Source organism: Aplysia californica, unplaced genomic scaffold, assembly GCF_000002075.1.
Source record: "Aplysia californica isolate F4 #8 unplaced genomic scaffold, AplCal3.0 scaffold00015, whole genome shotgun sequence".
NCBI classification, from domain to species: domain Eukaryota; kingdom Metazoa; phylum Mollusca; class Gastropoda; order Aplysiida; family Aplysiidae; genus Aplysia; species Aplysia californica.
The window spans coordinates 1,273,712-1,296,645 of NW_004797285.1; the positions used below are offsets into that span (position 1 = coordinate 1,273,712).

The 22,934-nt window shown below is 40.2% G+C and overlaps 1 protein-coding gene across 1 annotated transcript; it reads right to left on the reverse strand.

Moving 5' to 3' along the window:
* Positions 1–13,267: 13,267 nt before the first annotated feature.
* On the reverse strand, positions 13,268–14,684 carry LOC101852297 (galactose-3-O-sulfotransferase 3). The gene has a single exon (XM_005090338.2). It carries the CDS (start codon positions 14,554–14,556, stop codon positions 13,348–13,350), a length of 1,209 nt encoding a protein of 402 aa, XP_005090395.2. The 5' UTR covers positions 14,557–14,684; the 3' UTR covers positions 13,268–13,347.
* Between the last annotated feature and the right edge of the window lie 8,250 nt (positions 14,685–22,934).

Genomic DNA, 22,934 nt, shown 5'->3' on the forward strand with positions numbered 1-22,934 from the left:
CAAATGTGATTTTGAATGAACGTTAAAAAAGGATTAAAAAGAAATCGATAAAAATTGCCCAACAGGGTGAAAAACAAAAAATATTCAAATCAATTTTATTATTGTTGACGAGCACCTCATTTCACAATTATGGTCATGGTACGCATACTCCACCTTCTTCTCCCTCTCTGTCTCTCTCTGTCTCTCTCTCTCTCTCTCTCTCTCTCTCTCTCTCTCTCTCTCTCTCTCTCTCCCTCTCTCTCTCTCTCCAACAATTCATTGGGGTTAGATGTTACCAATATATACCTGTCCCCGTAGAATTATGCAAATTTAGATGGCCGAATTAAGCAAAAAAATGCCAAATTATGCAAGTTACCGTAACACCATTCGCGACATGTTTTACACTTTTTCAACTCGAATTTTTGTGATTTTCATGTTTTATGTACAAAAAATGTAAAACAGAACATATCAGTATCAGTAATTTGTTGTGTATTTGGAAAGAAAGTAATACACATCATTAAAAAAACAAAACAACAAAATATAATCTCTGTAACTTTCAGCTCTAGCTCTGGATCTAGATCTAGAGGGGAAAGAAAAATGTTTTTTTTTAAAAAAGGACATCTGGACCTCTGATGCTAGCACAATACTAAAACCAGGAACACCTGTCAAACATGAAACACCAGCAGACATGAGAACAACAACTTTTGATGGATTGAAAAATTGAACATGCTCAAGGAACAAAATCCCAATCCATAACGAAGATCTTCTAGCAAGGGAAATAACCAACTTTTCACTTAAATGAGACTTATTACGGTGATTATTTCCCTTTAGTCACATGGCGAGGCGTTATTTAATTGTTTTGTGAAAAAAAAAACGAGGGGAATAAAAATATTATGCAAACGTTACAGAATTACGCGAAAAAAACGCGGCCGCACAATCGCATAATCCTACGGGGGCAGATATACTATACGTTCTTATACTCTGAGCGTCTAGATGTTACTCCATCCATGAAAGCCTTCAGCGGTGTAGATGGTCAGGGTGGTCTGGGCGTTGAATCTGCTCAGTGCTTGTGACTGTGAAAGTGCTCGAGTGGTACTCCAGCCTAGAAACTTTCCTGGGTAGCCAGAGGCCGGCCATGCGGAGGTGTGAAATTGATTAGTTTGACCAATGCCTGCCGCTCTGAGTCTGATCGTACGGCTAGCCGAGAAAAAAAGTTGGCCCAATCGTTATTACTTGCACGGGAGGTGTCGGGAGGGGAGGCAGTGGTTGGCTTATTACACTAATGGGTGAGGCTGAGGGGGAGTGAAAGCAAAGTTGGTTTTTAATAAGCCAAACAGTGGTCTTATGAAAAGAGGGCCATGGTGGCAATGGATAAGATAGGTAGGATTAAGGATTGACGCATGCCATTGACAGAGAGGCTAGGATAACACTTGAGAGTGAGAGGTGTGAAGCTTTGACCACTGCTTGCCGACCGGACAAGCAAACGACCCTAGATCCCACTGGCTTGGCCTCTGGAGCTCCCCTCCACCTCCCCCTAAGTTCCCCTGTTAGTTAAAGTCGGAATTTTTGTCTGGCTCCCTTGCGATTCTGTTTTACACAGATTCGACTCCTGGGGCATATTATCTCACAGATATATATATATATATATATATATATATATATATATATATACCAGCCTGTGAGATGATATGCCTCCGGAAATTAATTATCATTGCTAAGAAAGACTGCATAAGAAACGAAACTGTCCGAAATTAAAATTTAACAGTGATTCAACCCATTATTGAAGTATATAGAGCATCAAAGAATGAAGTGATTCGGTCATCTGATAAAAACGTCACCAAATCAACCGGTTGTGGGAGCTTACAACTCAAAAGAGTCGGGATACAAGGGCAGGGGCGGACCAGGCAAAACTTGGCTAGGTGGCTTTAAAGACGCCCCACAAAAGAATATCATATCAACAACAGAAACCACCCACCTTGAGTTGACTGAAACGTGCATCTCCCCTCGACATCTAACGATAGAAGAGGAAGAATGATATGTAAAGTAAAAATGTCCAATCCTAGCATACTATTACAATGTACTCTGAGGACATGACACTCACTGTTATTGCTACGTGGCTAAAATGGGTAGTGATGAAAGACAATAGAACTCCTGGATGGCGAACAGAAGAAATCAGTCATTCTTAGAAGAGAACAGAACTGAGACGTTGATAAAATTGTGGACGTCCTTCCAGAAAACGTTTTGAGTTTTGACAGTACAAGTTACACTCTACTAACGTTGACCATCAGTTTAACGTTGAAAAGACACGAAGCAACCTTCAACTTCAATCCAATGAAGCAAGAGTACAAGCTGACGTCGCTCAAAATTGCGTTTGTAAAACTGTCCGAACACTGGTAGCTTTTACTTTTACTTTATCTGACCTCTTATTATACCGCGAGGTGTCTAGGGGAGATCATGCAGTTCTCGGACGTGGGCCAGGAGTGTTGCTTTTTAGATCGTCAAATTGTGCTTTTGAAGGGTGTCTTTGACTACATCGATTTATCAGTTTATTGGTCTTCCTTTTGCCTTGAAGCCATCGAATCGCACGTTGTAGAACCTTTGAGGCCAGATCTGTCTTGGCCCCAATCTTTTAACGTGTCTAAACCATCTTATTTAATCTTGTCGCGCTCGATTCGATGCCCTCTTGCTGTTTGGTGTCTTTGTTTCTTGTTTTTATTTGTTTTTATAAGTGTTTTACGGCTCTCGCAACAGCAAAAGGTCAGATGAGCGCACGGGACACATTAAACATTTTTAGTTTGGTAGGAATGAATTTTGAATTTTGCCTGGGTTTCCGGCGAAGCATACTCTTGTTGGACCACCAAGGGACCTTTAACGTGCACAACTTGCACACGAGACCTGCGAGATTTTTGCAACCTTGTCGAAAAGGCTAGGTGTTAGATCTTACCTACCCTAAGTTCAGGGGTGTGTCTGAAAGATAGCAGTAAGAAGGAGCCAAGAAGTAAGAGGGCAACGGGTGGGGGTGGGGGCAGAAAACGGAGAGGAAGGCAGACAACAGAACATAGTTAGAGAGCAGGAAAGGAGGTGAAAAGAGAACATTTAGAGAAGAAAATGTTTTGTCGCTGTCAGGTTTCGAACCCGAGACCTATTGAATGAAAGGCGAACACCGTAACCTCTAGACCACGAGAGCTCTCCGTTTCTTAACACTGGTAACTGCATCCAGAAAATAACATCTCGACAGAACACGTCACACGCCTTTCACATTTCCATCGATTCTTCAGTAGACCTAAACTTTATAATTACATGTAGGCCTATTTGATATCACAATTAATTTATGAACACCAGTGTTTCTAGTTTCATTCTTGATGAGATTTTCTGTTAATCCTATGTATTAATATTCTTTTGTGTTTTATCCTGTTAACCACTCTCCTTCCTGTTACCAATTTTCCCTTGTGTTACCGCCCCGCTTTACATTCACACAAAAAATAAATCAAGAACTTTGTTTTAAAAAGAGTGAGTATGGGATTAGCTTAACCGTAATATTGCCAAAAGGAATGGAAATTCATAATAGGATCACAATGTGTTTGAACTCAGAGGGAGACACAAACTGAGGTTCTAAAATTTTTTATGATTTTTAAATTTTGCACCTTAATTCTAAATTATTTTCTATGTGTTGTAAAATTAAAGTGGTTTAAATCAAATTTTAAAAAACATTATATACCTTATGAATAGACATAGTTTTACCAACATGATGATATTGGTTTCCCCCACTCCCCAATCCCCCGAACCCCAAAACCTGTTCCACTAACACAGCTCTATGTTTTCTGTAATAGCGAGAGAGAGAGAGAGAGAGAGAGCATTTTCCTAGGAAGTTGACAAAAAAATTGTTGGTACGCTCTTATTTGACGGGGTTGAGCTCAGACAGAAATTTCACATTTGTGTCTATGAACGGTTGATTCATTTCATCAGTATCATGTTTAACTTTTTCATAAAAGTTCATTTTTCGAAAAAATGAAAACCTAAAATGTGCCCTTTTAAAAGAAATAGCTCACATATATAAATATAAACACACACACACACACACACACACACACACACACACACACACACACACACACACACACACACACACACACACACACACACATGGAGGCTCTCGTGGCCTAGATGATGAGGTGTTCGCCTCTCATTCAAAGGTCCTGGGTTCGAATCCGAGAAGCAACCAAAACAGTTTCTTCTCTAAAATTGTCTCCTTTCACCTCCTTTCCAGCTCATTAGCAATGTTCTGTCGTCTGCTTTCGTCTCCACTTTCTGCCCCCACCCCATCACCTCCTTTGCCCCCTCCTCTTGGCTCCTGACTCCTTCTGCAGCCTGTCTATTGCTACTCCTTGGCTCCGTCTTACTGCTGTCTTTCAGACACATCCTTGATCTTCTGGTAGGAATGATCTACAGCTAGCCTTCCCGGACAAGGGCGAAAAATCTAGGAGGTCCTGTGTGCCAGTTGCGCACGTTTAAGATCCCTTGGTGGACCAACATCGATAAGAGCAGGCTTCGGCCGCCATCCGGGCAAAATTCGAAATTTCCGACCAAATGAAAAAATGTTCAATCTGTCCCGCGAACTCATATGACCTTATGCTGTTGCGAGCGAGGTAAAATACTTACCCCAAAAAAAGTTATATACATATCTGTTTATTTACAAAATATATAATGATATATTATAAAGTCAAACCTCGTACCCCCCCCCCCCCTCACCCCCGCACCCCAGGGGCGGTGCCACTGGCTGAAGTGTCTTTAAGCCATTCTGAAAGGGGGGGGGGGCATTTACTTGTTCTTTTTGTTCTTAGGCTCAGTAGAATTGTAAACGGGCTGATTCGACAAAGTCATGCTCATAACTGTGCCTGAACTTCTACAGGGAACTGCTGCTTTTTCTATTTCTTTCCTAATCCTTACTTTCGTCATTTTCCTCTACTTCTTTTGAATGTTTGGCACGCTCTTTTGACCCGCTATTTCCAGGGTGCCTTTATAGTCGAAGTAGACTTTGTGCTGTTGAAGCTAGAGAGGTGAGCAGAGTAAGCCTGATTCCCTGTAAGGACTTCTCTGTTGTCATCCACCCCTTGGCGCCCAAATGACTTTATGCAGTTGCGAGCGCCCTAAAATCTCTACTAAAAAAACTAAAACTAAAACCTCGTATTGCCCCCGCTTAGCACCAGGTTTTGCCAAAGTACGAAAAGGATAGCATAATAATATAAACATATTTACGCCTTCACACCGCCATCCGCATGTCTGGATTGTACATTGTACGGTCCCTATCAGACTAATGTAAATTTTCCCCGACCTACCGCCGGCGCCAGAGGTACGCAACACACAGTACACGGCATCCGTAGATGGGTGCTTGAAGATTTTTTCCTACACACACCTCTGCGAGCTTGACATTTTCTAGGGCTTGTCGATTTGATTCTGATTATGGAAATGCTATGACCTTTAGGCTTTGGCACAAACATCTTAAAAAGCAACTGGAATTAAATTCCAAAGTCGCCTGGAGAAACTTCAAAAGAACTGCGACAACTTGGCCTGTTTTCAAAATATATCTGGCGTCGCCAGACATCAGCCCGATGACCTAAAGGCTGATGAGCGCTGGTGAATCTTTTATATTATGGTGAGGACTCTTACTCAAGTTTATTTGGAAAGTCATGGGTGGCCCAAAGACTGACAAGTGTTGCGGGAAGAAAACCATCAACAACAACAACAACAATAACAAACAGTACGTCTACAGAGCCCTTGCCATTGAGACACTAACCTTTAGCTTCTATTCCGGGGGACATTTTCATTTTGAATTTACCTAAAGTTCAGCTGCATACGTCTCGTAATTGTTTGCTACTCGTTTTTACCCTGTGCTTGGTTATCGCGCAAGACAGAAAGATGAATCGGGGCTGGCTACAGTTTGTCTCTGTAGTCTCTCCAAATCTACCATCCGTCGAGATGACAATTGGTACTATCCTGTTGTACTGCCAGCCCCTCTGTACCACCAACTTCATGCTTCTCTTAAGAAAGGCGGTATAACGGGGTTCTTGTCGTGTTAATAGAGGTTTTACGGCGCTCGCAACTGCTTAAGGTCATATGAGCGCCAGAAGATTAGAGGTGTTGCAAGAGAGTAACAAACATAAACAAGAAAAGGGGGAGATAAGGACGATAGATGCTTCATAGGAAAGAAGAAGCAAACTGCACAGGAGCCCCCACCAACCACCCACAGACGGGATTTAACTGCATATAGAATAAGATAAGAGAAGACAAGGTAAGATAAGATAATACTTTATTGACCATGGAGGAAATTCCATGGGGCTGTATAGGAATGGTAAAATAACAAGTAGAAATACATTGCATAAATAATATATTAATTTCCCCGAAAAAAAAAATTCAATGTGAAGAGGAAAAATTAAGCTGACAATCAAACAGCTTGTCACATCTGATGAATTTCTCAGATCACATGCGTGAATTTATTTATAAGCCTAAATGTTTTCAAATGATACAAAATATACAATGTGCATAGATTTTTTTAAAAATAACAGCAATACACATTAATGTTCATTTGGACAACAGCCTTATCACAAATGACAGAGCAAACTTCTTTTGCTTGTTTCTTTCTTGTTAATTAACATAGAACCACATAAAGCAAATTATACACACATTCCAATACACACACATACATGCACTCACACACACACACACATATACACACGCGCGCACACACACACACACACACACACACACACACACACACACACACACACACACACACATACATACATACATACATACATACGTACACACAGACACACATACACACACGCGCGCACACAAACACACACACTCGAACACATATAATAATATATTGAAAAAAATGATTTTTTTAAAGATGTATATATATATATATATATATATATATATATATATATATATATATATTTATGATATATTTTATTGTAATATATCATATATATGCATGTATGTATTATAATATGTATTTAGGCTTAATGTGTTAGCAATGAAAGGAAGGAAATGTAAAAGAAAGATAGAGAGGGCAGAAAGGTGGAGGGGAGAGGAAGAAGAAGAAGAAGAAGAAGAAGAAGAAGAAGAAGAAGAAGAAGAAGAAGAAGAAGAAGAAGAAGAAGAAGAAGAAGAAGAAGAAGAAGAAGAAGAAGAAGAAGAAGAAGAAGAAGAAGAAGAAGAAGAAGAAGAAGAAAAGAGAGAGACAGAGAGAGAGACAGAAAGAGAGAGAGAGACAGAAAGAGAGAGAGAGACAGAAAGAGAGAGAGACAGAAAGAGAGAGAGAGAGAGAGAGAGAGAGAGAGAGAGAGAGAGAGAGAGAGAGAGAGAGAGAGAGAGAGAGATAAGACAGACAAATAGACAGACAGACAGACAGACAGACAGGATGGGGGTGGTGGAGATTTGAGAATGAGAAAGAGCAGGCTTCGCGGCAGGAGGGAAGTAGAGTGAAGAGGAAGCGTTGGCAGGGATAAGAGGACGCGGTGGCAGGGATTAGAGGCTTTTACTTCACTTTACTTTACTTTTCCGATCCAGCGGCCATTTGGGTTCTAGCCCTTCGTCGATAGGGCAAATAATTTACAGGTTTTTATCAGCTGTGCTTTGTCGCTGTATAGAGTATTTCCGATGTCTGGAGAGGCAGGTAGGTAGGTGCTACGCAGGTCGCAGAGTGCAGGACAGGTGAAGAGGTGGTGTAATACTGTTTCATCCTGGCAGTCGCACAACGGGCAGTCGGGTGGGGTATCCTTGCAGATCCTATTTAGGTAGGAATTCAGTGGGATGTGTTGTGTTCGCAGGCGAAAGATCGTGACTTGTTCTCTTCTACTCAGGGAATTTAGTGAGAGGCTTTTAATTTACAAGTAGTTTCAAGTTTTCACCTTCTTGCATGTATTTTTCAACGCTACAGGAACCAAACAAAGCTTACTAAGAGTTTGGTCAAGAAGTGAATCAATGAGTCCCTCTCAGCTTGTCCAATCAGCTGTGTCATGGCTACAACATAAGACAATCAAAGAAACGGCTAGACGAAACTGATGCTGTGTAAACGAAACTCTCCATCGTTGTGTCGACAGCTGTTATTCCTCTTATCTTACGATAATCAAGCAGACGGTAAACAGGTAGGCTTACTGACGTAAAAAAATATTGACCACAGTCGTTCAGCACTGGCACGTAACCGTCGGGTGATTACTTTCGCTGTAATGATTGATTGTAAATGTTTCAACCCTGCCTCCCTTGTCGTCAGGCCTGGGAGCAATAGATCTACTACAGCGGGGAAACTATCAGTTCCGCGAATTTTCGATAAAAATTTTTATCAAAGCTGTGCACTATTAGAGCAGGGCACTTTTTGACGATATCGATACAATTAGATTGCCGATTACACCCCAACCTTTAGTCTCATCAATGATAGTACATAACAAGATGGGCCACTTCTCTCTTTGAGCCAATTAAAAAAGTGTCCTCAAAATTTGGTGGCGCCCTCTTCACAAAAGCGCACCTTTTGCGAACAGAGTTACCCTACTTGAGTTTAAAAAATCAAAGTGAAACTAGCAAGTTTTGGGATAAATTTCGGAAGAACGCTTTTTAAAAATGGCTACGCTGACAAAAAACCTCTTCCGGAGGAAAGGGTGATGTTTTTCTTCGTTTAATTTGACTTTAGAATGAAAGGCGAGAGGTCATTAAAATAAAATAAAAACTAAAACTCCGCACTGAACGGACCCGAACTGCTGATGAACAGCAGTCGATCTGCGCACGCAAGGAGGTGCTATTCCTATTCTTCTTCTGGAAAAACGAAAGAGAGCTTCAAAACAGACTGCAGCGCCATCTGAAGCAAAGAGCATACTTCCTGCGGACACTTTTTTGGCTGAGTGGCCCATCTTGTTATTTACTATCATTGGTCTCATCAAAGAGTCTACATAACAAGAGGGGCCACTTCTCTCTTTGAGCCAATTAAAAAAGTGTCCTCAAAATTCGGTGGCGCCCTCTTCACAAATGCGCACACTTTGCGAACAGAGTTACCCTACTTGAGTTTAAAAAATCAAAGTGAAACTAGCAAGTTTTTTAATAAATTTCGGAAGAATGCATTTTTTTAAATGGTTACGTTGACAAAAACCTCTTCCGGAGGAAAGGGTGATTGTTTTCTTCGTTTAATTTGACTTTAGAATGAAAGGCGAGAGGTCATTAAAATAACATAAAAAACTAAAACTCCGCACTGAACGGACCCGAACTGCTGATGAACAGCAGTCGATCTGCGCACGCAAGGAGGTGCTATTCCTATTCTTCTTCTGGAAAAACGAAAGAGAGCTTCAAAACAGACTGCAGCGCCATCTGAAGCAAAGAGCGAACTTCCTGCGGACACTTTTTTGGCTGAGTGGCCCATCTTGTTATTTACTATCTTTGGTCTCATCAAAGAGTCTACATAACAAGAGGGTCCACTCCTCTCTTTGAGCCAATTAAAAAAAAGTGTCCTCAAAATTCGGTGGTGCCCTCTTAGCAAATGCGCACCCTTTGCAAACAGAGTTACCCTACTTGTGTTTAAAAAATCAAAGTGAGACTAACTTATTTTTGAATAAATAAGAATTCAAATTTCGGAAGAACGCTTATTTAAAAAGGTTTCGCTGACTAAAAACCTCTTCCGGAAGAAAAGGTGACTGTTTTCTTCTTTTAATTTGACTTAAGAAGGAAAGACGAGAGGTCTGAACGAACTCAAACAGCTAATGAACAGCAGTCGATCTGCGCACGCAAGGAGGTGCTGTTCCAATTCTTCTTCTGGAGAAACGAAAAAGAGCTTCAAAACAGACTTCAGCGCCATCTGAAGCAAAGAGCGGACTTCCGGCGGACACTTTTTTTTGGCTGAGTGTCCCGTCTTGTTATGTACTATCTTTGGTACAGACCCCTTTCAAATAATATATTCGTCTTTCAGCAGACGTCAAGCAACTTCCAGATCATTTCTAGGCTGAAACTAAAAACACAGCCCAAATAGAAAGACACTACCAAAAAAGAAGAGAGAATGTGTAACAAGCAAATGTACGCAGGTGAACAAGTCTCACAACTTCAATTTTCATCCCGAATGTGCAAGAAAATGCCTCCCCAACTCTTTTAAGATCGCCCGATCCTGTAGATCTGGGTTGGGTTGGGGGTTTTTGTGGGGGGTTTTGTGGGGGGGGGGGGGGTTGGGGGGGTGTTGTGTTAGCAGGCGAAAGATCGCGACTTGTTCTCTTCTACTCGGGGAATTTAGTTAGGAGCTTTTAATTTACATGTAGTTTCAAGTTTTCACCTTCTTGCATGTATTTTCAATGCTACAGGAACCAACCAAAGCTTACTAAGAGTTTGCTCAAGAAGTGAATCAATGAGTCCCTCTCAGCTTGTCCAATCAGCTGTGTCATGGCCACAGCATAATAAGACAATCAAAGTTACCTGAAATGCCTATTGATATAATACAAAATGTAATTGATATCTGGTCCAAGCCCAGTAAAACGTTGAGGTTACTTAAATTGTTGGATGGTACCAAAATTCGAACGTATGAACGATCATTGATGGTACCAAAGGTCGTGTATAACAAGATAGTTCACTCCTCTCTTTGAGCCAATTTTAAAAATCCTCAAAGTTCGGAGGCACCCTCTTCGAAAAAGTGTGGACTTTGCGATTCACAGTTACCCTACATGTGTGAAAAACAATAAAAGTGAAACTAACAAACTGTGCTATTCCTATTCTCTCTGGTGGAGAAACTAAAGAGAGCTTCAAAATAAAGACTGCAGCGCCATCTGAACTACTGCACGGACTTCCGCGGACAATTTTTTGGCTGAGTGAACTATCTTGTTATGTACAATCATTGATGGTACTGGTTTTGGTAATCAGCCATCTGATTGTATTGATGTCGTAAAAAAAAGTGCGCGGCTTCGATAGTTTCTTCTCGAAAGTGCGCAACTCTGATGTCCTCCCATACAGCGAGCCAGCAGACACACAGTTGAATTAGAGTTACCTGATAAAAATGAAAAATTCCCCAATTCCGTGCCTTCACGAGAATAGAACCCTAATCTTCTGTCTGCCGTGGCAAAGAGCCTGAACACTACATCAGAGTTGTTGTGTGACAACGAGTTTCTTCACAGCTGCAAGGGGCGTCTCGCTTGCTTACTAAACACTAATGGGAAGATAGAGCTTTCATTTTGTAAAATGTGAAACGAGTTATGGGTGAGGGGTATTAAAAGTGAGGTCAAAAACTCGTGGAGCAAATTATTGTCGTCCAATACCCCCCCCCCCCCCCCCCCCCCCAGCTATCGATTAAAGACACAAATTTTTGCGCAGCAATTTGTATCAATCTATTTCAACAGATCAGTGGTGTTTTTGTAACACCTGGTCGACCCATTCCGGAAAATTTTTCTATATGAGTGACATTGATTTACCCGTGATAAAGATTTGAGGATTGGTTGCGCCAGGAATTTTTGACCTGGTGGGGAGGAAGTGTGACTGACCATAAGGAATATGACTACAATTCAGAAAAGGGACGGGAAAGGGGAAGGGTGGGTAAATATCCCTTCTTAACTTTATATTACCTTTAAACTGTTGGGCACCACAGTTTTGCTCTTAATTTAAAGTAAATTACATCCAAAGAAAGAGAATAGTGCTGTTATGATACTGACTCTCTCACAATGCTCCTTTTTTTAAGCAGCGCTCCACGACAAACAACACGTGTATAACACATGATACAGTATACTCTCCCTCTTCGCTGAGTCTGCTTCCATTAAATGATAATAATAATAATAATAATAATAATAATAATAATAATAATAATAATAATAATAATAATAATAATAATAATAATAATAATAATAATAATAATAATAATAATAATAATAATAAGGATGAAGTGCATTTTTATAACACCTACTCCTGTGTGCTCACATGTCTAGGCCCTTTACATAAACCAAAGTAACTGGAAAAAATGGCTCATATAAACGTAGAAGTCACTCACACACACACACACACACACACACACACACACACATACACACACACACACACACACACACACACACACACACACATATATATATATATATATATACACACACACACACACACACACACACACACACACACACACACACACACACACACACACACAAGGAGTTGTAAAACCCAGGAATGCAATGAGAGGTGATTACAGTAGACTCCACTCAGGTCGAACTCGCCTGAGTTTTTTCTTCGCCGTTAAGATGACCTTTTTACTCTGGTCCCAGCACCTCTCCTTCTACTTGGGTCCCAACGGTTTAGTTGAACTTCGGATGAGGTGATCTTTTTTCGCTCCAACGACATCAACTTACCCGTAGTCGACTGTATTGCATTAGATATTGTGTTGAATGTCGTAGTCCACCAACTAATCATAATAATATGTTTTGATATACTACGATCAACTCCAAATGTACCCAGCCTAGAATTTATTGTAGTTTTTCTTATCGGAAGTATCGGTAACATATGCCTGAGAAATATTTGGGAGAAATTAAAATTCTGAACGATTTTTTTTTAATGCACCCAATAACAAAAGCATTATATTGTAATTACAGTCCTTGCAATAATTAACCGGGTGTTTTCTCCTTTTTCTTGAAAAAAAATTGCTTTCTGTGCTTAAAACGGTTAAACAGCTTGCTGATGGTATACTTTTCTGCTAAAATGTCCTTGTGACTGTTCATATTAATATTATGCAATCCGAATGTTCGAGAGGTGTAGTTGCACTCTACACTTTCAAGTTTGACTCGCACACAACATATGGACGTCCCTATTCACTTACTCCAATCCTTGTGTCATCCGTAAAAGAAAATGAAAACATTAATAAATCCAAACCGAAACCGACTGATGTACGCGGCTGGAAAATCAAATAGTGGAGAACTTCTTCTTGTTACAATGGATCCTCACGCCCCGGATTTGAGAAGGAACGGTTCTGTTCCCGTAAATTCCTGAGTCCGTGGAAAACACACTTTTGTCCTTTTTCTTTGACAACCAACACCTAGACTCCCCCCGCTCCCTCCTCCATACACATACACACTCACGTATACTCACCTCATTATTTCACTTTCACACCAATTCACTCACCGCTGTTACAACCCCTCTCTCGTTCCCTTTTTTCTCCCCTCCCCCCCCCCCTTCTCTCTCTCTCTCTCTCTCTCTCTCTCTCTCTCTCTCTCTCTCTCTCTCTCTCTCTCTGTGTGTGTGTGTGTGTGTGTGTGTGTGTGTGTGTGTGTGTGTGTCTGTCTCTGTCCCTCTCTGTCTCTCTGCCTGTCTCTCTTACTCAGTCACTTATACACTCTAGAACAGGCACGAACACCTGTATATCATCTATCACCTTGGCTGCATTGGTCTATTCCAGAATTTCTGACGAGGTTTGCCCATTTTTAAAAATCGTTCTTCCTGAACCTGCCGAGTTTTCATAGTTATCTGGCGTTCTTCTAACTTCATCAGAACACAGTCACTTGGCGTCAAGGTAAATTCGTTCAACTGTTCTGAAGCTGGAAAGTGAAGAGACTCGAAGGGGTGAGTTCTATTGTCCATGATCGTACAGTATGACGTTATTTTGAGCTTTAATTTCTTAAAGGCTTCTACTTCAGCGTAGAAGTCTTTTGGTTGCTGATCGAGCTTTTGTTCGAATCTATTCAGAAAATAGTCATAGAGAGCGATGTCAATTGCCGCGTAGTTTTCAAACAAATGTTTTATATGAGCAGAGTAGTCACGCTTTTGAATCCAGGAAGGTTTAGCATGCTGACCTGAGAAAACATTTTTATCCATATAAATAATATCTTTCGTTGTCCAACCGAGCATACGGCGAAGCAACACAAGAGACTCATCGAACATCTCTGCAATAAGGACTACATCAAAAATGGCGTCTATTTGCTGAAGAAAAGATTCAATTTTTGTGTGGTTCCGTTTGGATGCCTCGAAATTCTCAAGTGGAAATCCAAAATCCACACTCATTCGATTGTTGACATACACAGTGTTGGGCTTAGTATCACCTATGTATCGCCCACTATACTGAATAAAAGCCTCAATCGGATTGTCAGGGTAATCCTTAATGACATTGAGCAGATTTTGGTGTCTCCAGATTTGACTATAATAAACGAATGCCGATAAGAATTGACTAAATGGTTCCCGAATGATTCCAACATAAAAAGTATCTGCTGGAAAGAATGACGAAACCTCGTCGTGATCAAAGATAAGATGATTGCTTAAAATGTCATACTTCGACCCAGCTGGAATGGGAGATAAATTATCATCCGGAATTTGATGGCCATTTTGATTGATATGTAAGCCCGCTTTTGGTAGCAGCACATTTAGCTCATGTTTGATTGCATAACGCATTAAAATGTTGTGCATGGTTGTACTTGCTGCCTTGTGAACTTTAACAAACACTACGTGCTGAATTTCTTTCTCCCTATTCTTGTTCAATGTACTGGGGACGTTTGGTTCGCTCGACTTGTTACCGCTAAACAAGCCAGTTCTCATCCGTTCGGACATTGTAGGAGATGCGGTAACCGAGACAGTGGCTTCCGACATTTGCAGAGAACTCTTTGGTACCCATGGAGTGGAGTAGTATCTTTTGGTCGGTAGCCACAACAACTGTTGAGAGTATATACCCAGAAGCACTACTGTTGCTGTAGCCAGGAGAACTGTCATAAAAAGGGACGTTTTGGGGCAACTGTGAACAGAAACAACAAAAGTCACATGCTGTGCTTACACAAGAAAATAGTTTGATCAAAACTTTGGTTAAGCACCTGGAGAAAATCGCTCTAAGTATATCCAGAAAACGACTTCCCTCCCTCTCCACCTATTCAAAATCAGATGCAGTCAAGATGATCAACTGGTAGTTCTGCTACCCTATCGATTTACTTTTTCCCTTACCTGAAAGCTCTGGCGAACAATGTTAACACCCTTCTTCATTTTAAACATCTTTAATGCAATAAATATGTGTGTGTGTGTGTGTATTTATACATACATATACACACATATATATATATATATATATATATGTATATAGGCATATATATATTATTATTATTATTATTACTATTATTACATAGTTTCCTTTGGGACTTGAGAATATAATAAAATGAAAAAAAATCCAATGAAGAGGTGATGAACACCCTCTAACAATATGAGGTCATCAACAATGACAAGAAAAGCAGTCTATTAACTGATTCAGTTCAGGCCTATTTCCTCAAAAGAACAATGACCAAGGAATAATTATGTCATGCCTTATCCTTCATGCAGGAGAGAAAGGGTGGGCGAATTGTTTATCCTCTCGAGAGTAGGGAGCGAGTGTGCGCGGGATATAGGAACAAGGGTAGGGTCATGGCTTTAACAAAAAGAAATTAGTATTTATCTTAACGAGAGAGAGAGAGAGAGAGAGAGAGAGAGAGAGAGAGAGAGAGAGAGAGAGAGAGAGAGAGAGAGAGAGAGAGAGAGAGAGACGGGGGTGGGTGAGGGCCGAGAGAAAACTGGACACATGGTCATTTTTTAAGTTTTAAAATACACTACAAGAAGAAAGCCTTCAGAAATGGCGAAAAGTCTCGGAGAGCCCGTGTGCAAGTTGCGCACGTATAAGATCCTTTGGTGGTCCAAAATCAATAAAAGTAGGCTTCGGCCGCCGTCTGGGCAAAATTCAAATTTCCTACCAACTCCCGCGTGAAGTTGCGAATGCCGTTAAACACTTACCATCAAACACATAAATGAGAAGAGGACAAAAAATAACAGTGTCGTTTCAGTTCTCTCTCTCTCTATCTCTCTCTCTCTCTTTCTCTCTCTCTCTCTCTCTCTCTCTCTCTCTCTCTCTCTCTCTCTCTCTCTTGCCCTTTTTAACTCCCAGTGGAGCACAGGCCACCAACAGCATTACTCCAGCGAAGCCTGTCATGAGCATCCTTTTCTGTTTCCATGATGTCCCCGCTTTTTCAATTTCTCTCTCTTCTCCTCGGTGATGAGGGTCCTGGTGGTCCATCTTCCAGAACTGGCAGTCGTGTTGTTTTTGCTGTTGATGTTTTTGTAGCTGCTTTTTTTTTTACGGGAAAGGGCTGCTAACCCTTTGCCCAACCGACCTTAGTCGCCTTCTACGACATGCGCGGTACGGATACAGTGATCCTATTCTTTGCTCCCCTGTCTCTTGGACAGGGTCCCGAGAACCACACGGGAGAGTTCGCTCTCTAGTCGCGTAATAGTGCGCACAATGGGAGACCTGTCAATAGATACTGGCTCAAGAATGATAATAATATTTCTCAACTTAACCTTGTTTGTCGTCACGCGTGTTGCTTACGCATTGAAAAAGTTGGTGAGTTTCGTAAGGGTTGTTTGTTTGATTGTTGTTGTTGCTTTGTTTGTTTTTGTTTTGTTTTGTTGTTGTTGTTTGTTTGTTTTGTTGGGGTTTTTTTTAGGGGGAGGCGCTGTATAATTCTTTTTTATGTTTTTTAAGGGGGGGGGGGCGTATAAGAGTGCATCTACTTGGGATCGATGAAAATAAAGAACAATTAGCAAGAGAATCTGGGGCCTTGATCTTCGGATTTGAGGGGCTTACACTTACATTGACACAGAGCTAATCAGGATTCTGATTTATATTGACACCCAGTCTGATTAGAAGATAATGGATCACCTTGCCATATCCATTGGCTGTTTTAACCGACTATGCTGTGGATTTTATTTAGGCTAGCCTTAAAATTAAAGCCCCCCCCCCCCCCCCCACACACACACACAGACACACACTTGGGATGGTATGGGGTGGTCACTTACAGAAACAAATGTGACAGTTTTGGCAACGGAAGGAAACAACAGCTTAGTCTGTGGTATTCTGCAATAAGTTGAAGAGCTGGACGATACATCTGACCACAAAAACATATTGTGACTACGCTGGAAAATCCCCCCTACCACTGGGACCCAAACACACGTAAAGACACTTTCACTAACGTTCCTAATGCGTTCCACTCAAAATACAACAGTGCTTCTTTGCGATCTGATTATGATGTTATGAATCAACCACAATGGACTCGTGAGGAGAAATAGGTCCACTACTAGTCACCTCTTTCACACACTTTTAAATTCATTAGCAGTACACGTCATAATTATCGCAGTCAAGAATTTGTTTATGAAATTTTGTCAGTTCGGAAATGCTGACAGAGAAGAAATGTGTCGTGTAACTTGCGATGAAAACTCGACAAAAACTATTGGAAGGAGATCAGTCCCCTGCTCAAGTTCATTCCTGTTAAAATTGTTCACAACTCTATTACTAGAAGTAAACAAGAAGTCAAAAGTATTTAAAGTGCAGCTGTTGCTTCTAAATTTACTTCAGTTTCATTATCCTATTAAGCTTCTGTTGGAGGGGGGGGGGGAGATTTGATATAATAACAAGCTTCAAGAAGAAAATAAGATCTCAATTGTTAAAAAAATTGTATACAATATATTGTTTTCTAATAATTGATATGTGAATTGAAGCAGCCTAGGTAAAAAACATGAACAGTTTATTTACATTTGAGCAGCCCTGCTGCCAGGTAATTATAATAGCAATCCGATCTAGCGAAACAAAAGTCAACTCAGGTAATTATCGTTTTAGTCCCTCTGAAAAGTTATAGGCTTTCTCATGCTGAAGTAATGAAAGGGGACGAAAGGTTTATTGTGATTTTTTTTTTCAATCTTTCCGAAATCTGCGATGGGATGATTCTCAGAAACTTCAAACGACCCTTATAAACGTTTTTCGTTGGATCCTTCACATTGCACCGGCGTCTATAGTGTAAGGGTTGTGCGCTCCGTCCTTGCACGCAAGAGACCCGAGTTCTTTGCTTTGGGAAAAGTTTTGCAGCGCCCGCTATGGCATAAGGGCATATGAACGCACGGGAAACAAGTTAGTTGGTTTCTCATGTTACGGCATTTTGAGTTTTGGTAAAAATTAATTTTGAATTTTGCCCAGGTGGCAGCTGTAGTCTACCTACTCTTATTGATTCTAGGAGACCACGGGATCTTTAACCTAGCATCTGCGTTTGTCGCGGACGCGACCCGCGAATCTCGGCCGCGGTTTTTGGCATTTGTTTTGGGTCCGCGAATCGCGGCCGCGATTATTGGTAATTTTCTGGGGGAAAAGCCTACTTCATAACCTATTACTTATTAGACACATATTTTGATAATGTTAAGGTGTCCATATATAGTTATTTTCATGCGAAGAATATAAGAACATTACGTACTTTTGATATTGCTGTGTGTCTTTTATTTTCCCATCTTTATTGTGCTTTAAATTTGCTGGTGTGTTAATTTTTTTCTTATTGTTTTGATGTGTTGTTTTTCTTTTAAAGATTTTGTGTTTATATAGCGTAATGTAATTTAATTTGATGTTGTTCCTTTCCTTTTAAAATTTATATAAATGTGTTATGTTCGAGCGTGTCTCCACCAAAACCGATTACTGACACTGGCAGGCCGCTTGTGTGTGATTCCATAATTTTCTTGAAATATCCTGTACTTTTTCTTGAATTAAACACTCTTAGGGTTAAAACGGCCAATCTATGGATAGGAGAACACACGCCCTTATTTGTTAATTTTTGTGGTTGTATAAATATGTACTGTTCTAATTTGATTTCATTCTGTTGTGAAATCTCTATTTTTCACGTTTTTTCACTCTGTGTAGCTACAAATTATATTCTGGATGCTTAAAACAGAGCACAAGAAATTCTGGTGCTTTAGATTCTTACCCCTATCAACATGTTGCTATATATACGTCATCACACAGAGTTGAAAGCTTGAAAATTAATGGCAGCTCTTATGGAAACTCCAAAAAAAATGGCAACAAAAACGCAGATGTTAGTTTAACGTGCGCAATAAGCCCACGCACTGGACCTCCGAGATTTTGTTCGCTCTTATCCAAGAAAGCCTGGTGTTCGACCTAGCCTACTCTATGATCAGGGGTATGGCTGAAAGATAGCAGTAAGAAGGAGACTGGAGTAGTAGTAGAAAGAGTCGGGGGGGGGGGGGGGCTGAAAGTTGAAATGAAAGTACAGGGTGAAAAAAAACGGTATAACTTGTTTTGTAAATATCTTCCTCCATACTTAAGTTTTGCTTTTCAGGTTTGAACATACTATTTGGAAGCCAAAAGGAATTTGTTTCAAATTAATTTTAGATAAGTTCGTTGAATGGTTTTGCTCTATATGGCGTATTTTAAAAAAAACCGTTTTCAACCGTGTCCACATTTTCAGTAGTTTGTGTTACGCCTACCAATAAAAGTTGCAATAATCGCGTCATATTTCAAGCTACAGCAGTCTAACAAGTCAAGAGTAGTCTACAGATATTATTCCCAAATTTCGTTTGCCTGCTGAGATCATAATTAAATTTAGTAAAGAGCTATGAGTTTTTTGTATTGAACAGTACCTCTCCAAAAATTCACCATCACTGACATTTCGTAGGTTCTGCGCACGGCATGGAAAGAATGCTTAGGTGCCCTCAGGAACTTTTATGTCATAAGCAGAGAAGTTCTGTCAGTTTTGATCTATAGTGAATCAGAACTAAAACTTTCCTAAAAAGTGACCAGTTCAGGTCGAACACGCACCATGCGCAGCCCTTTAAACGTCACCATGGTACAGATTTCAGTAGTCGAGTCCCGTGAGACGTCTATCCGTAGACGATTAGCAGCTAGAGCTTTCCTACACCTCAACAGTCTGCATTCTCGGGACAGATCTTAACCCACGAATGTACCATTTTCATCTTCGCTAGGCGAGATGACGTGGATCAAAGCATGACAATGTGCTCATGATTCCTCGATTGTCTTGAAAAGCGGTGTCATTTCCTCGATGACATTTGGTTTAGTGAAAAGCCCATTTTCACCCTACGGGATGTGTTGACTCAAAAATTGCTGTCTACTGGGCTCCCAACTCCCTATTGTCTCTTGAAGCCACTTCATACTGTATATGTACTGTGTATGTGGCTTTAAACACGTATGGGTTAGCAGGTCCTTGTGATTGGGCGCCTTTGAACAGTTCGAACTACGCGTTAAAATGTCCAAAGCAGGGCATGTCTAGCATCTGCGTTTGTTGCTATTTTTTGTCCAAAAGTTGCCAAAAGTTGCCACAAACAAATGGCTAAAAGTTGCCCAAAAAGTTGCCATTAATTATCAAGCTTTCAACTAGCTGTAACGACGTAATATATTGGTAGAGGTAACTTAATCTAGATCTAAATCACCAGAATTTATTGTGCTCTGTTTGAAGCATCCAGAATATTATTTGTAGCCACACAGAATGTGGAAACCCGAAAAATAAAGGTTTCACAACAGAATAAAATCCAAATTAGAACAGCACACAAACAACCGCAAAAAGTAACAAATAAGGGCGTGTGTCCACCTATCCGAAGATTGGCCGTTTTAACCGTAAACGTGTTTAGTTCAAGAAAAGGTACAGGATATTGCATGTAAATTATGGAATCACACACAAGGAACCTGCCAGTGTCAATATTCGGTTTTGGTGGGGACACGCTCTAACATAACACTTTTATTAATTTTTTTTTATGTAGGAACGTCAAATTAAATGGAATTACGCTATATAAACACACACACAAATAGATCGAAAAAATAACCCCCCAAAAATTAACACACCAACAAAGAGGGAAAAATAAAAGACAAACAGCAATATAATTAATAGTAGGCTATGTAATGTACTTATTATTATTCTTCGCGTGAAAATAGCTATACATGGACACCTTAAAATTATCAAAATACACTTCTATGTTATGAAGTAGCCTTTTCTTTTTTTTAAATGAAAAAAATCGCGGCCCCGATTCACGGGTCGCGTCCGCGACAAACACAGACGCTAGGCATGTAGAGCACTCCTTCTAGGAATTTCATAATGAAATCGTTAGTTTTTAAACTCTGTAAAAGAAATCAAATATTGCTTAAATGTTACAGGTATTGAAAATGAAGTGTCAAAGAGAAAATAAAGAAAAAAGTCAACCAATATTTTCCCGACTTCCTTTACAAGATTTTTTTTAACGGTGAACTTTGCATTCTTTTGGGTGCTTTTTTTCTTTACTCCATTTCCCTTTTCAAAATAGGTTTCTTCTTCGTGGATGTTATGTCAAACAAATTCCTTTTGAATGAATTATGTCTGTTCCAAATTACAGCGTTTTAGGACATTTTTTGTGCGAGATATTCAGAAAAAAGTTGTACAGTTTGTTTGTTTTTTAATCACCCAGGGCGAAAGAACCTGACTAGAGAGGAGCAAAAGAGGAACATTTGAGAGACGTAAATTTTTCGTCTCTGTCAAGTTTCAAACCAGAAACCTATCGAATATGAGATGAACACAGTGCCTCTAGACCACGAGAACCCCGACCCGAGTTTGATTCACGAATAGGAACATTTATTTTTATAATATAGTCTTTGTGCTGGGATGCAGTAGCCCGCTCAACCCGGGTTGGCCCTGACAGGCAGGGTCGAAGCCCTCCTCCTAAATGATGTAAATTGTGTCGGTGATGGCGTAAAATACCAAAATTTAAAAAGAAATAACCTTTCGTGTTCTCCCTTCATTTTGCAGAACCCAACAAGGTGAATTTAAGAAGGGTTTGCATCCAGATGTTCGTTTTGATGGAGAGTTTCATTAACTTGTTAGTTGTTGAAGGTGTACGACTTGATAAAGTTCTAAACAGCCTTTTGTATTGGTTTGTACAATCACTGAGTGACAGAAATGACACAGTATTCAACTGTTAGTATAGTGACAACGACGGAAATATAGCCAGCGTAAAGTGCATGCTGTAGAGCGAAGACATGCGCTATATAAAAGCAATTATTGTTAATATTTCTATTAAATATTATCAACCATTTACAATCAGTCAGAATTCTGTTCCTTTTAGTTACGCGTAGGTGAACATTTATTATTACTACAGACTCAGAAGGCGGAAATGACAACCGTTGATGTTCATGTCAGGGAAGCACGGCTGTGAGAGTGTATGTGTAAAATATATCGTAGTTGTTCGGATACTACACACAAATACCGATAAGCGGCAGCGGCTAAGAGAATTATGGCCGCTGAACAATGGGTTAGGGTATTATTGGGATCGATGACCGGTCTCGCAGGTACAAAAAAGAAAGGGATTTGAAAACCAGAGAGACGCAGGTGCAAAGAGAGGAAAAGTGCTACCAAATGATATGCTCACATAGTGCTGTAATCTAACACAAGAATTTGTTGTAAAGACGAGAAACCGTCAGATTAAAAATTCATTAAAAAAAAAGAAAACTAGAGCAAAAAAGATCAGCAGCAGCTGGACCGAAAAGATGTGAAACACTTTTTAAATAATGTAATCTCCAAGGAAACAGAACATACATACCTGAACTTGCTCAATGTCTTGACAGAAAAGATGAATCTAGCATTCCTCGGCTGCGACATAATAATACTTCGGACCTACGAACAGCTGTAGGACGTTCAAACAACTAAATAAAGGAGAAACTGCTGTTCGTCCGCATGTAGCAATAGCCTTGGGTAGACTGTCTCATAATATGGCACGCACTGAACGGAAGCAAGGAGAGAATCGATAGTCGACCTGCTGGGTTTCTCATTCGTCGATTACCGATTTTGCTCACGGGCTAGTGACTATTGATACTACTGGACACGTCTATACGTCTCAAATAAAAGGTGGTTTTGATGCCGTTCACTGATGCGTGACGAAAATGGCAACTATTATTACTTTTTTTTCTTCCTCTTCTTTTGTTCGTTATCCTTGAAATAATATACTTAAACAAAGAACTCAGTTAAAGGGATCCGTTCGACAATAAAATAACTACTTTCCTGAGCTTATTTTGTATTTCATCCTGGGTTTCTTTTTGTTTATATTTAAGTTACTATGCCTTGGGATAAACTAGTTTTAAGACAATGCTCACAGGCTCTCACACACACACACACACACACACACACACACACACACACACACAC